The 15,843-nt window shown below is 39.1% G+C and overlaps 1 protein-coding gene across 4 annotated transcripts in view; it reads left to right on the top strand.

Annotated features, from left to right (window-relative positions):
- KALRN (kalirin RhoGEF kinase) overlaps positions 1 to 15,843 on the top strand; it is a gene marked incomplete at both ends in the record, with an annotated part of 504,008 nt that overhangs the window by 194,973 nt on the left and 293,192 nt on the right. For all 4 annotated transcript variants that reach the window (XM_080346391.1, XM_080346393.1, XM_080346392.1 and 1 more), the window contains 2 exons: positions 5,319 to 5,511; positions 7,587 to 8,099. In XM_080346391.1, the coding sequence (XP_080202517.1) occupies positions 5,319 to 5,511; positions 7,587 to 8,099 (706 nt within the window). The remainder of the gene's footprint in view (positions 1 to 5,318; positions 5,512 to 7,586; positions 8,100 to 15,843) is intronic.

Below are 15,843 nucleotides of genomic sequence, written 5' to 3' on the forward strand. Positions count from 1 at the left end.
TGAATACAGATGACTGGCTGTTTCTATTGACATGGTGATCGTCAGGCTCAACATGGTAATGTAGAACCAAACTAAGTGACACTGATTGTAAACCTTCCCATCTAGCTTCTTTCTCAGGCTGACTAAACAAACCACAGACAAGATGAATAAAAAATTGCAATAGATAAAAATACTAACGCATAAGTTACTGAAGTGATCCTTGGCACATTTTGATATGGATACTAGGCAGGAGAGTTAGTTTGGCTTCAGTATAAAATGAGGCATTTGGGATAAGTCTGTGCTTGGGGGCTTTCACATGCCCATTTTTCTTCTCTGCCTTTTCCATCCTCAGCTTCTGAATCAATTGGCTGGCTACGGCCACATTTGTCAAAGGAATGGTGATCTCAGAAATAATTAAGTTCCTGCAGATTTTGTGCTTACAAATTGATGCTTGTAGAGCTACTTGTTATTCTGAGAGTGTCTCCTGACAAGGTTATGCTGACCCTCCTTAAAGGAGATCTTGCTCTCACTGTTAACAAATCATATTTTGAATGAGATGCCATACATGCCAGACCTGTGCTTTTAGTGGTCCAACAAGCGTGTTAAATGTGCTTCTTTATCATTATCTCATGACTGCAAAATGGGAAGGAAGATATTATATTATTTCAGCTAATCAAGTGCTGAAGCTTCTAAATGCCAGAAGCTTTGGTCAAACTGTAAGGATGAAAAGTACACATAATCAATGATAGGTATTTGAAAGATTAATCAGAAAACATGAAGTCCTTCAATTCATTTGGTACCCAGCAAGCCAGCTCTTGCCAAAGAAAATACAATTTAGAATGTGCCTAAATTAAGGAGGAAATTTGAGAAAATAACCCTATGAAAGTACACTAGAAACCAAAATAGAGGCATTTATTTTGGCAAAATTATCACATCTGCCTCTGAGTTTCAATTTTATGCTTAAAAACAAAAAAAAAAATCCGGGTCGTAAGTATTGTTTTCACAAATATTCTAGGGTATGTTTTATTAAACTTAGAAGCTGGTCTTTGTCTTTGTTTAAAAGCAGTGTAGCAACTGAAATGACATATCAACTATCAAATATTTTGTGCTCGCCGTTGCAAATTTAGTCCAGATGAGCACGGTCAAAAGGCTGATGGATTGTCCAAATACCTTGATCTGAGTGTTTTCTTCACTTTTTAGTTAAATATCAATACCAGAAAAAAAAAATAAGCACCACAATCAACTATAATTGCCATCCTAAAACGAGTATTTGTGCATAATAGATATGTGGATTGATGTAGCATGTTGGGAGCCAGGGATAAGGCAGGTCTTGCTTGGACAGTGTGGAGGAAGCTTGATTGCTACTGATGCTTTTTCCAATCAATTGCTAAACTGGGAAAGGGTTGAGTTGTTGCTTTTAAACAATAAATTTAATGAGCATGGCAAGACTATTCAAAAGGAACTTAGGGTCATTTCCTCAGTACATGAGGTAACTGAAGAAAAACGACTGACTGTCAAAGATGACAAATGTTCACAGATTGCTCTGACTCACCAGAGTTTATGGGAGCTTCCTTATGGCTACATAAGGCAAACTTTTTTAGGACCCTATCAATAGCTGTAAATATTTGGATATTGCAACTTAAGTTTTGGTCTTTTTAAGGTTGGTTGGTTTGGTTAGTTGGTTGATTTTTTAACTAAATTTTCTGTGAGGTCTTCCCACATTCATGTAAGCTTTTTGTACTTTCATATACATGTTCAATTGTGTTTTTGCAGACTATTATTACTCATTGTTTTTAATTCTTTGCATTTGCATCCATAGTATCATGAAGAGTAACTTTTTGGAATTCATCCTAGAAAGCTGAAGACTGTAGTACGGCTATAGGTACCTAGAATCCTTCACCAAGGCAGGCTCCTTATACAAACACAGTATGGCAGATTGTCCCTGCCCTGACGAGCTCACAATCTAAATAATTTTCTTATCTCCCTCTTCTTTCTCAGTGGTATTAGTATCTGATTAGTATCTGTCTGCCTGCTTGAATAGTATAAGTGCTCTCAAAGGCAGTCTTCTCCACAGCATGCTCGGCAACTGGAAGTAGAAATAATGAGCAGACAGCTTTCTGACTTGCAACAGTTTAAACACCATTAAATAATAGTTTATCACAAGTGGCTGTAGAAATCAGATGCTAATTTTGTGCAAAGAGTCAGAGAAGGGCCTGTGGAATTATCACTGTGCCAGGGAGAACAAATTCTGTAAAACAGACAACAGACCCACAGGTCTTGTTACAGGTTAGTACCATTCATCTCACTGAAGAAAAAAATTGCAAGCAGAGCCACTTCTGCAGGACTGTGCGAGCATTCTTGAAACAGAGTTAGATTTGCTCAAAATGAGAGGTACATACCATCTGTATAAGAAACAGGAAGCATCCTGACCCCTAGCAACGGGTTGACATCCCAGCCTGTCCCACAGGGGCTGTGGGTGTTCTCCTATGTCCACTAGAAAAAGCTGTGAATCATTACTCATTGTTGCTCCACTGAAGACATACTGTGAAGTCTCCACGAACCTGAAAGTAGGGATTTAGGGTGTTGCGGAGTGTTTTTTCACACATGCATGCTTAGACATGGTGTGCTGACAGGAATGGACAGCAGTATCATGTGCTCCCACCACTGCTTCTATACAACTCCAAAGTCCAGGGAGGCTGTACACCTTCGTTAAACACAGGATCCAGCCTATAGTTGCATCTCTTGGTTCCCTATCTGGAGTGTGTCTTACTACAGGCTGAAATTCCAGTCATGGTGGTGTGCAATTGTGAGTGTCAAGATGATATCACACTGTCTACACTCTGAAGTTGGGAGCAGAGTCTGATTTTGGTGCTGTTTGGGTTTCAGACTTTAGTTCAGGTTCAGAAATGGAAGACTTAAGTCCCCCAGGACATTCCTCTTCTGCTTACTGAAACAGGTTTTTCTGTTGTTCATTGGTAAGTATTAAATTATTGTTTTAGATCAGATATGGTAAGTCATCAGGTTGACAGCAGCCACAGGGAGATGGAATGAAGTTAGTATTAGTTATGCCTTGCTGTGGTTGCAGTGTGGGGTTATTTATTTTATTTCGTTAGCTAGTTAAGAAAAGACGGGTTGCACTTACATATTACTGTGTCTACTCTTGGGGCTCCCCATGTGCCATATGGCTTCTGGATCTCTTTATCAAGTGTTTGAAGAAAAATCAGTCCTTGGAAAAGTCATTTCAGTATAACAGGGATTGGTTACTTGGCAGAAGTTACTGAAGACCCCATAAAGCTTTGCAAGAAGAAAAAACAAAACACAAAGCCCCTTTTGTTCATCCCTTTCTGATTTGATTCTTTGTCTCAGCTCTCGTTCCAAAGGGCAAGAGGCAGTAGCACCACCAACAAAGCTTCTTTTACAGCCTTTTTTGGCATTAGTGTGGAAGGATCAGATGTCTGACCTTTCAGCAGTAGGTAAAAGGAGAATAAAATGATCTATACTCCTGACAGTGTTTGGAAGTGCCTGGTCTCCTTAGTTTTTCTTTGCACTGAGTGTTACATGCAGTGTGCTCTGGATGTGCTAATTATGGTAAAGCCTAGGATCAAGCTTTTTGGCTTTGCTCCTTCCTGACACTAAGTGTAGACTGTTCAAGTTAACAAACTCTCTTAACATGGCAAAATCCCCTCTTCCATGCGGTGGCCCATCTGTGCACAAGCCTTTCTAGATACTGCTAAGGTCACCAAGGAATTTTGTTGCATATATTAATCTAGTGTGCCTCCGATGAAGGACACCCCTGCTCTTGTTCGAGCCCAGAAACCTAGTTGCGAGCTTTATAGAGTTGTTTTCAGTTATTTATGTAGGAGCTGGATTTTATTAGCAGAGACAGTGCTTTAAGGATTTAAAGAGGTGCAGTATAGTGAAAATAATCCACTGAGCGTGTAAAGGCTAAACAGAGTCTTACAATTTCTGCATTACAACCATGTTTAATAGTATATGTCCTTGGCATATTTTGGGTTCATTCAAATGATAGCAACACCTGCTATTTCAAATAGTCTTGTGTACAACTGTATATCTACAATATTGATCTTATTTATGTTGATGGCCAATTTGCAGAAAGGTCAAGGGTGTTATATTCATATGTTAAAGAGGATTTCTTGTTCTGTACCTCACTGTTGCATTAGTTATATAAAAGATGTTAACGTTTCACTATGTTTCTCTTCTTTCTCAACTATTCTTTCTGTTTTCAAAATATGTGTATATTAGATCAGTAGGTAGACCATTCTGGCAGTTTTAGTATATCACCAGTGAATTTTATTAATTTGCCAAACCAATAATATTACTGAGGATAGAGAATTTCACATTTTGTGCAAGTACATAGATCTCAAGCGTTCAACCTCATGCATGGCAGATATATTAGCTGGTCAGTCAGAGAGGTAGAACCTTCCCAAATCGCATCAAATGTTGGATGCTGCAGATGGAATAACACTTTTGAGTCACACCCCTTTTTCTGAGGAGCAATACTACACTCCTGGAAAAGCTATGCTGAAAGCTGCCCGGATTTGACTTGAATTAATATGTCCTTTCGTTATTTCTCCTCTCTTCTGAAGAAGAAAAAGGGAAGATGTGTTTACAAGCTAATGTTCTGGCACTTTTGGGCCCCATGCTTTGCCAATAAGCAGGCCAAATAACTGTCTTGAACTTTTGAGACAGAAGGAGCATGGCCCAGCAGAAAAGCATGACTGCAGATTGACAAAGATCCTGCAACATTTGTAAGATCAATTAGGAGGGGAAAAGGCCCCAATTTTAACAGTGCACATGCTGTGTCACGAAGACCTTCCTTTGAGGGAGTGGTTGCTGGGCTCTTTTCTGGAAATGACAATTTTTTAAAAGCTCTTAAAGTGGCCTTTCAAAATGAAGGCATACAAGTCTACGAGTGCCCATCAATGCTAAGGCACAGGATCCGCTTGTTGGCTTTTGCTATGGATTGAATTCAATATGTTGAAAGCTGAATCCCTTGTATGTACACGTAAGTAGCTTCTACACAGATAGATTTTGATTCTGGTTTTGATTGTGTGAAAATGCGTATGTTTTCAGTGAAAATTTGAATTATATGTATTTGGGACATTAGAGATTAAACTCTAATATACACACTTGAATTTTGTGTAGCTTAATTTGTGGTAAAATTCATATAGCCTTTATGCTGTTCTATCTTTTGCCTTTTATCTTGAAGTATAAAATTTCTTACTTTGCTTTGAAGCACTGAATGCTGGCAACAAAAGTTAAGTGTCAGTGTGGCTGTCCATAATTGTAATTATCTTGACATGCTTTTATTTCTACAGTGAAGATGTTTGTAAACGAGGATTCACTGTTATTATTGATATGCGGGGATCCAAATGGGATTTGATCAAGCCTCTCCTAAAGACCCTTCAAGAAGCATTTCCCGCTGAGATTCATGTTGCCCTGATTATAAAACCTGATAATTTCTGGCAGAAGCAGAAAACAAACTTCGGCAGTTCCAAGTTCATCTTTGAGGTGAGAGCTACATGAGAGATGTATGGTAAAGCATTATCTCTAATAAGAAATTTTCCTCAGCTAAGAAAAAAAAATCCCAAGACCTGTGATTGAGAGAAAAAAGTCCACATTGGTGAGGGGTTTTTTTGTGGTTTTTAATTTTTGGTAGTATTGCATTCAGTCCTTCCTTTGTTTCTCTTTGATTCTGCTTTTGAGCTTAATTGAACCATTATGCATGTTCCAGGGCAGTGTATGACCCTTAGTGGAGGGTAACGATCTGGGTTTTTTGTTGTGATGCTTTGATAGAATGATTCTGTGTCACAGTCCAGAGAATGAAGCACACCCTCAGATTCTCACACAAAGATGTTTGGTTGATGTATGTGCAATCCAAAGCTTCTTGTCACTCTGAAGAATGAACCAGGCAGCTTAATTAGCATTAATTCAGAGTTGCCTTCAAAATTATTTTATTTCTCTTTCTGAAAGGGTTTAAGTAGTGGACAATGCCTTTCAAAGGGATTTTTAAAACATGGGTGATGCCTGAAAGACAATTCTTGCTACCTACCTGCCTAACTAAGGTTGTTTTCATAGGAGTTTCAAGAACTCCTTAGAAAAACAAATCTGAGCAAGGAAATTAGCTGCAGAAGTCATAAAATGAAAAGCCTTTCTGCTATACCATCTTGTCAAATTATTTTCATGAGAAGAGCAGTGCTTACATTAGCTTGACATACTGCAGGGGGAGTGTCCAGGTATTAGCCATGAAGAGAAGACTTTTCTTGACAGGCAGTTGCACTCTAAATTGAATTATCTTCAATGGGTCAGTGTCCAGGTCAAGAGGTTTAGAAATTTTAAATCTCCCTGAAGCTGCATACTTAGCTTCCCATTGTTTGTTGTTCCCCTTCCCCAAAGCAAGGAACATTGCAAAGAAGTTTTAAAATAATCTTTCTGCTGAGCGTAAGTTCAATACAATCCCAATTTTAATACATTGCATAATACCTGATACTTTTAGATGTATACAAATTGGAAGAAAAGCCTATTATTAACTTTAAACCAGTGGGCAGCCTGCTATTTTGGACATAAATCAGCATAATGGACTTGAGGTATTTTTCTTTGTAGATGACTTTTACAAGATTGCTGTGATTATTGGATGCCTCCACTTCTGAAGAGCACAAACTCTGACATTCTTTAGTGGCAGTCACTGATAAAAATCACAAGCCTTTAACTGCTGCCAACATGGGTGTTAACATGACAGCACTGAAAATCTCTAGTAAAATATGAAACCCTATGCTCGTATTTCAGAAAAAAAAAAATTGTAAAATAAATAGGAATAGCCATCAGGTTTTGTGTCCTTAAACTGTAATCTCCTTTCTGGGCACCCAGTGTGTTTCTCTAACTCTGACATTACTGAATCTGAATGAATTAAAACGATCTCTCATTGAATGTGTATGATTCATGAACAGTACTTTCTATTAGCAAGAATTCTAATTCTTAACACTCTAATGACATTTCACTTTTACATTGATTTTGGCTTAATTATGTTAGAGTTCACACATATCAAAGACATCTGCCTGTGGTAAAAGCTAACTGGAATAATCTGGAGAAAAAGCCCAGCGTATTCTGTGTTTTGGCAGGTAACAATACCTGCTTCAGTTCACATGCCTAAAGCTAATTTTTCTGTATAGCCACTAATTACTTTGAGTGTAACACAAGTAGCAGAATCCTTGTAATATGAAATATCTGTTTAGTGAACAATCATGTCTGGAATCCAACACCTGCAGTAAGAAGCCATTGGTGTCCATCTGGATTAAAGTTATCTAAGGAAGAAGCATTGTAAATTTTTGATAGGCCATCTGGAAAAGGTAGACATTATTCCAGTAAATTCCATGTCTTTTAATAAATAAATAAATCAGTGCCATTAATAGAAAAGTTTTCAATCCAACTAATTCATCAAAATTAAACATAGTCCTCAGCATCTTTTAGAACGCTCCTTCAGTTATGCATTGATGAGGAAAATAATCCCTTCATGCTATTTATGGATTGCACTGTTATTTCTGGTTAGACAGTCACTGATTCAAATGCTCTAATTTTCCCTCTCTTAGACAAGTATGGTATCTGTGGAAGGCCTGGCAAAACTCGTAGATCCCTCTCAACTGACAGATGAGTTTGAAGGATCCTTGGATTACAACCATGATGAATGGATAGAATTGCGTGTCTCCTTGGAAGAGTTTTTCAACAGTGCCATCCATTTACTCTCAAGGCTGGAGGATCTCCAGGAAATGTTGGCGAGGAAGGAGTTTCCAGTTGATGTTGAAGGCTCAAGAAGGCTGATTGATGAGCATACGCAGCTTAAGAAAAAAGTAATTAAAGCTCCCGTGGAAGAACTGGATCGTGAGGGTCAGAGGTTATTACAATGCATAAGATGCAGTGATGGTTTTTCTGGTAGGAACTGCATTCCTGGAAGTGCAGATTTTCAAAGTCTTGTGCCAAAGATCACCAGCCTTTTAGACAAGCTGCATTCTACCCGGCAACACTTGCATCAGATGTGGCATGTCCGCAAGTTGAAACTGGACCAGTGCTTTCAACTCCGGCTTTTTGAGCAAGATGCTGAGAAGGTAGGAAATAACCTGTTCCTTTCACACTTTAACCAAGACTTTGTCACAAGGACACTGTGACCATTTTTTCTATAGTTAACAACATGAGGATTTCATCACAGGTGTAAGTCTCATGTTGCCACTTCATATGACTCGTAAACCAAATCCACTGAACTAATAGTTGGATGTAGCAGGCATAATGATATCCAAGAATAACTTGTCTGTGTCACTTTTGATGGAAGTTAATCTACTTTCTTGTGTCACAATGGGTACATTTGGTAGACATTAGCACAAGAATCAGGCTTTTCTTTCAATTTTCTTTTATTAAGCTTATGAATATATTTATCTACATGTCACAACACTTAAAGAAGCATTATTTTGGAGTTTGATTCACTATGATTATTGTTTGCACTTCTTGTGAGTCTATGGGAAATCTGTAGTTTAAATTCTCCTAATTATTATCTCAAACAACATTTTGAGTTTCCCTTTCCTAGGAAATCACAATAGGATTTGCAACTGGTAAAATCTTTAGCAATGGAACTTTGTGGCAAGGACACGGCCACTTAGTTCCCACAGCATGAGATCTGAGACTGTGTTTGGGTTAAACATATAAACAGACCAAGAGAAAGTATTCTGAAATGAGGGCAGCACACAAAACTCACTGTGGCTGTTTTGCATTAAACACACATCAGGACAGCATTTGAATTCATACCTGACAATGAGCCAGTGGCCAAGATCCTGTTCACCAGCATAAGACCTTATTTGAGAAATACTTAATGTTAAATTATTCCATAGAGACTACATGGCAATTTCATATTTCTTAGACATTTTGTAATGTAGCATATCAGCCTGAAAAGCACATAGGGTGTCTCAGAATGAACTACAGTATACAAAAGAATGCAGGACAGCAGAAGCCCTGGTAAGTAATGTGGCTTTAGGCAGCTGCAGTTGCACAGGTGTGAGTTATCACTGCAGAGTTACATCCCCTTCCCTGCCTCTTCAGAAGATTCTCATTCAGGAACCTGGAGCTTCATAGCAGCCTGTGATGTTTGTTAAAAAGACTGACTAAAAGTCAAACAGAGTTCCCTAAGCATGTCTTACCAGCTACAAATTTCAGTAAGACACAAAAAGCAGGCTTCCTACTACTTCTAATATTCATCTGTTGTTTGCCCCTGGAAGTATATGCAGGTACTCATTTTGGTGAATTTATTTTAGAAAACTGTGTTGTGCTAAAGTCTTGTCAGTCTTGCTCTCTTAACACAGAAGTGCTTGCCATTGCATTAGGTGGTTTCATGAGAAGTCTTTGCTGCATGTTTCTAGGCTACAGAACCAGGGTATTCTCAGTGAGAGGTACTGAGCTCTCAGACTCATATGTTTATCTAGCCTGCATATCCATCAAAAGCACCAACCTCTGAATCTTCTCCACTTACCGTATGATCCAGTTGTTTCACTAATGTGTCTGCCTGGAATAGCAAAAGAAATGCAGACCTCGTCTGCAGGGTGATCTCAATGAAGATTGTTTTTCTATTGTTTTTCAAACTTCATTGAGAAACGCATTGCTGAAACAAATATAATCTTCGGTAGTGCACAGCAAGACACAAGACATTGGTTTTCAATGCTTGTACTAAATATCTCTAAGGGATGCTAGGCTCCATCATTGTATAATCAGTCGTCTTATTGAGAAAACCTTGAATTCATATGAGTCCTTCTAAAATGAGTATCACTGCAGCATCACTCAAGAATGCATAAGAGCAGAGTTTTTCTTTCAAATGCTAACATTTTTTCTTCTTCTCCCTTTGTGTGTCACTTGCTGTAAGGAGGTCACTCACTGTTGTCCTTCCCAATGATGGCTGTTTTTCAGTCAGTACTTCAGTTTCTTTGGGATTATTCAGATGACCGCTGCTTTCTAACATAATTTTTAATTTTCTTTATCATTATTATTTGCTAATATTACTAGCAAATTATTATTATTATTTACCAAATTATCATTATTGATGTTATAAGTTGAAATTTGAAGCAATTGTCTGAGTTCTTGTTGCTAAGCACTGTTCTGTAGTGTTGAAGGAAGTTTCCAATATATTTTTCCTTTTTATCTCCTGAAAAGTCAAAAAAAGATGGTGTGATGCATGCCTGAGCATTGTAACAGCTAGGTTCTTTGGCATGAGCTGTTCTGAGGTTTTTAACAGTAGGGTTTAGGCAAGTCAGCAGCCAAATGAAACATTTGAGGTGAAGGAAGAAGCAGTGAGAATGTGATTTCCTGCCTTATAACACTGCCGATCTTGAGCAATTCCTGATTGGCAAAACTGGCATTTTAATCTTCTTGATATCTCTTATTCACTGACCTCACTAAACAAAACACACAGTCTTGCTTCAGCTTCTCAGAGTCTCTCTGCTTGCTATTACATTTTCCCAAAGATAGAAAATATTTTGTTGTTTTATATTCTCAAATCAATTTATTTAATCTTTTCATTTTGTGACTCCTAAAATTCTTCCAGGGAAGGCTGCAGACCCTTTTACTTCACATTCCTCACATGTAGGCTGATGTAAAATATGGATGTGCTTATTCTCCTTAGCTGCCTTTTGCAGATCTCTTTGAAGTAGTCTGACCATCTCAGGCTGGAAAGTACTTGTCTTGTAAAATGTTCGGCGCTAAATCCAGTCTGAGCACTGTCTCCACTGTATAAATATCTACCACAGTGTGTCTGTGTATTGAATTTTAAAGTTTCCTGGTACCTCCATTTGCTCAGTTGAACTTTACCCTCTACAATTAGGTACGGTAGCAAAGCCAGGATGGTCTTCATCTCCTGGGGGGAGGCACAGCTCTTTCCCTATAACCTGGATATGTCATTTAGTGCTAATGAAATGACAACTCTAATACCCTGTGAAAGCTCAAACTCCAACATTAAATTCTGAATATAAATACGGTTTCAGGGCCTTTTAAAATATCTCTGTGTACTCATTGAGTGATATTTTAGGAAAGCTGTTCTATTAAGGAGAAAATGGATTAGGATTTTCCATTTTCTGGACACTTCTGTTTTTAAAAATTTCGTGTGTCCTCATTGCCTAAAAAGTTCTTAAAGTTGGGAGGGAAAAAAATGGAGGGGACACAAGAAGTAAAAACACACAGCATTTTAAGGTAGGCTAATTTTGGACACCTTGGTATTAAAATACCAGATGTTCAAAGCATACCAATTCATTTTTTTCCTTCAGAGATTCCCTCCATTGGAATATTTATAAATGACAATCACTGGCTGGACACATGAATTATTCAAATTAGAGGTACTAAAACTTACAGAAGGCCTGTATAGTTGTGCGTTCAGCAACTCATGTTACTGACAAAATAAAAGGACGGAGTGGCAGTAACACCCTGGGCTGCTCCCACTCAAATCAGTGGGAGAGAGCAGAACTCTCTATGGAGAACCTTCGTCTCCAAGTCAGGCCCTTTGGATTTTATTTTGCCATGTTGAGACTGAGGGAAAGAAAAAGTTGAGCTATTGCATAAGCACAAGCATTGCAGTGAGATTGAATTCCCAGATGGAGACTGAAAGTTCCTTGAAGCTGAAGGCTGGAGGTGGGTCAGTCATGGGGAGCTTTGGCAGAGGGGTAGGAGGAAGCTCACATGCTGTGTGGTGCTGGCTGGGATGATCTACTGATAAATAACACATTTCAGACATCAGTGCAGCCCTGACACTCACTGCTCAACAAATTCATTCCTCACCAACCAATATACATTTGTATGTACACATGTATATATATATAATTTTGAAATCAGAACTGAGCTTTCGCTGTATTTTTACCGGGCAACAGGAAAAATACTTTTAGCCATTAGTAACATGGTAAAATGTAGTCCTGTCTAAACTGGGTATTGTTTAAAATAAAAAAAGCACAATCAGCATAGATCCAGCTATTAGAACTATCTGAGAAATGTTAATTGGTTGAAATCTGGACAGGGAGAAGAATTCCGGAAAAGTCCACACGTTTTGCACTTGAATAAATACCAAAAAAAAAGGACAAAAAACTATCTTTCCACTCTACACTTACCAGCTCTTCCAGGAATTATTTGTAACTGACACTCAACTTGACTTTTGTAGGAATTTCCCCATCATTCTGGGTTGGTTCCATATCAGTTTTACTACACTGGCATGTATGTGAATGAAAAACAGTTATCATAATGTAATCGTCATTGTCCACATTAAGTATAAACACTATACTTATCAGCTGGACTGAACCAAAGTTCTCTCTTGCAAACTTGGAACACCAGAGCAAAGAAAGAGCCAGCTGCTGTAATATCATTGGGGTCAGGCTCTAATGGGAGGCAAGAGGACACCCTGCATGTTGTCTCTGTCTTCACCTCCACTTTTCCTTCCTGACTTTCTACAAAGTCCATAACACAAAGGCAAACTCCAAAAGATGGCAATGTAGATAGAAAATGCCACGAGTGAATTTCACTGGAAGTTTGTGGTGGGAGAAACATTTTTTTTGGATATGGGCAACTTTGTAGAAAATCTAGTGGCAAACCACAGGCCACATCTACTCTTCAAGGAGCGGTGAAGTAGAGGGCTTGCAGTCAAAATCATCCACCTCATCCGTACTGAAGTTTCCCTTTGAAAAACACAGCCCTGCCTGTGATTTTCCCTGTGGAACAGGCTGTGGGAAGCCGTGCTGGTCACTGCTGTGGTGCCGCTGCTCTGCGGTGGCTGCAGCAGGGGGGAGCAGGGGACATGGCTCCTGCCCCACAGCAGCTGCTGCTCCCATTTCCCAGGTGAAGTGACCAGCTTGGAATGATGGAAAGATTTCAGGGAGTGCAAGAGTGATAAGGGCGTGATAACAATGCAAAGTTCATGTGATTGAAGGCAAGTTTGGAGAATGGGAGGAATACACAAAAAGGTTGAGGGGAAATAGAGTGGAATAAGAGCTGCAGCGATTCTCCTGCATCCCACTCCCTGTGCAGGTGTGGGCAGTGAGAATGGTACCAAGAAGCACTCACTGCATCCCAAATCCTTCCTTTCTCACACACAGTGCTGCTTCAGGTCTCTGTCTCCGTCCAGTCTCCTTAAATAAGGGAACCAATATGTTATTCCACTGGACAGGTGCTATTAAACTCAGGATCCATTTAGTGAAATAAATTATGAGACATTTGGTTTTGGAAGGTGGAAAATCACAGATACACCAGCTGTACTAGACTCCTGTCTAATGTCCTATTCGCATTCCGAATTAAAGTATTGTGGAAAGTCCTATTGATTTTAAGCAGGAGCACAATATACCCTATCATGTGTGGTTGCTGCTCTCTTCTCTTGTGTAACAAGAGACAGGACAAGTGGAAATGGCCTCAAGTTTCACCAGGGAAGGTTTAGATTGGATATTAGGAAAAATTTGTTCACAGAAAGGGTTGCCAGGCATTGGAACAGGCTGCCCAGGGAAGTGGTTAAGTCACCATCCTTGGATGTATTTAAAAGACACGTACATGTGGTGCTTAGTGACATGGTTTATTGGTGGACTTGGCAGTGTTAGGTTAGCGGTTGGACTAGAAGATCTTAAAGATCTTTTTCAACCTAGATGATTCTATGATTCTATGCTTATTCTGAAGTGCCAGATGAAATTCAGTAGTTCTTGATTCTGAATCTAGCTTAACACCATACAATTAGTCTAGAAAAATACAGAAAACCTCTAGCTCTACAGCTAAGTCAATGGAAGAGAAGATTATCCAAGAAGTATATAATCTGAGTATTTGAAGCATGTTTACACTGTTATTGGAGGGTTACACCTGTCAAAGGTTCATGTTCATCAGGAAGAAGGAATGCTGTTCAAGCTACTCTTGGTCTAAAAACATGCAGGATAACTTTGACGGAATAATGAAGTGCAAAATGTGGAAATATGCCCTGTGGTTTAGGGGGAAAAAAGAAGGGTTTAAGAAAGGAACACTGATATCTTGCTGTTTAAGAGAAGGGAAATGATCAGTGCATTTGTGATTGTGCGTTACATCACATTTATGATTATATGATACATATTCACTTTAACTGTTTCATACATTACTTCCCTTTCTACTGCACTTAAAAATTCTGATGCTGTATGTTCTGTAATAAAACGCATTACAAATCTGACGATATGATCCTTCTTGCTAATAGGAGGCAGTTTATTTTATTACAGTCCATTAAGTAAAGCAATTGTAGCTGCTCCTTTAGTGAAGTGATGCAGTGTGGGGAAGCATTTCCTAGAAATGGTCTTAGCTGACTTTCTGTAAAAGCAGCATAAAAAGATTAAAAAGATCAGCAACATCTTTACTTCCTTCCTCATCTTCCATCACCTCTACCTTTTCTTCTTCTAGCAGTGTCAAAAGACCCTGGAAGTAATACATAAGCAGCGATGGGTTTTTTCCATTTACAACATGTCATATTAACCCTTAAGTATTTGTGTAATGCTAAAAGTCATAACACCTGGGACAGACTCCTCTGACTGAGATAAAATCCATTTAGTGAAGCACCATTTCCCCTCTCTTATTTCACTGCTGGAAGCATTCGCTCTCTTTTATCTGTTCTATGTGCCATATACGCAGCTACCTCCAAGATTTCGTGTGAAATGTGGCCTTAGAAATTACTGTAAGGGGAATATGTCCCAGGTAATGAGACTGAGAAACCAAGGAGAAAAGTACTGAGAAGGTGATGGTGGGAGCTGTCATATGTGAAATAAATACCAGGCGAATGGGTTATGAGGAGGTGGTTAATTAGGACTGGGGTGAAGGCAGGAAGCATATTAAGAGGGTAAAGAACAGAGTCAGGATTAATAATGAGAGCACATTCATAGTGTATTGCACTAAGAAGTATATATGCCCTCTGTGCTGATTCAGTGTGGAAGGGTTTGCTATTGAATGAATGGTATTTAACAGTTAACAGTAATAATCACACAGGCATAATAAGTATGAATTAGACATGGATTTTTGCATAGGATTTAGATTTCATTTAAGTTACATGAATGCCACACTGGCATACAGAACTCAGCATGTCCTGGATTTTCCACCTAAATACTTACACCACAGCTATCACAAGAGCACAGCGAGTGAGCATCGCAGTAAGGAGCTTTCCTGGAGATTTTGAACACAGGAGTTGTTGTTAGACCTGAGGTAAGCTCCATAAGACTTCCACAATAAAAGGAGTCAATAAGCTTAGTGTCTTCTGCAGAGACATTTGACGGAAGGTCTAAGTGAGGCTCATTTAAACACTTTACTTTCATCCTTAGCCCATCCCACATGCCTGTGCACACAAAGAAGGACAAGGGACTTGGGGTACAGATGCTGCCTGGCAAAGGCACTGAACCAGGGTCTTTATTAGTGAACATGCATGTGTTTGCAGAGAGCTTTGTAAGAAGAGTAACTGAGAATTTACTGCTAAGTACAAATGAAATCCCTCATCCATAGTCCCAGAAGAAGAGTTCCCAGAGATCAATTTCTTGTTGATACCTAGCCCTCCCAGCCCAAAGCAGCTGCTTCTCTCTTCATCATGTGAAATAACTCAGTTTCAGGCTAGTTTTACCTGCAACTGATCCTGATCCAATTGCATTTTGGTGCTCGAGATGTCCCTGAGCTGTTTCTCAAAAGACAGAGGCTTGGTCCTGTAAAGAGGAATGAATCTCAACTTCTGATAAAATTAGTGTAAGACTCACAATCTCTGTAAGAGTTCCCACTGGCATATATTCTGCAAACCAGTGCTGTTGGAGCCCAGCATCCAAGAGCTATGTAGCCACCATCTCTAGATACTGTCTCTGGTTCCAG

Source organism: Nesoenas mayeri (genome assembly GCF_963082525.1).
Source record: "Nesoenas mayeri genome assembly, chromosome: 6".
Taxonomy (NCBI): Eukaryota; Metazoa; Chordata; class Aves; order Columbiformes; family Columbidae; genus Nesoenas; species Nesoenas mayeri.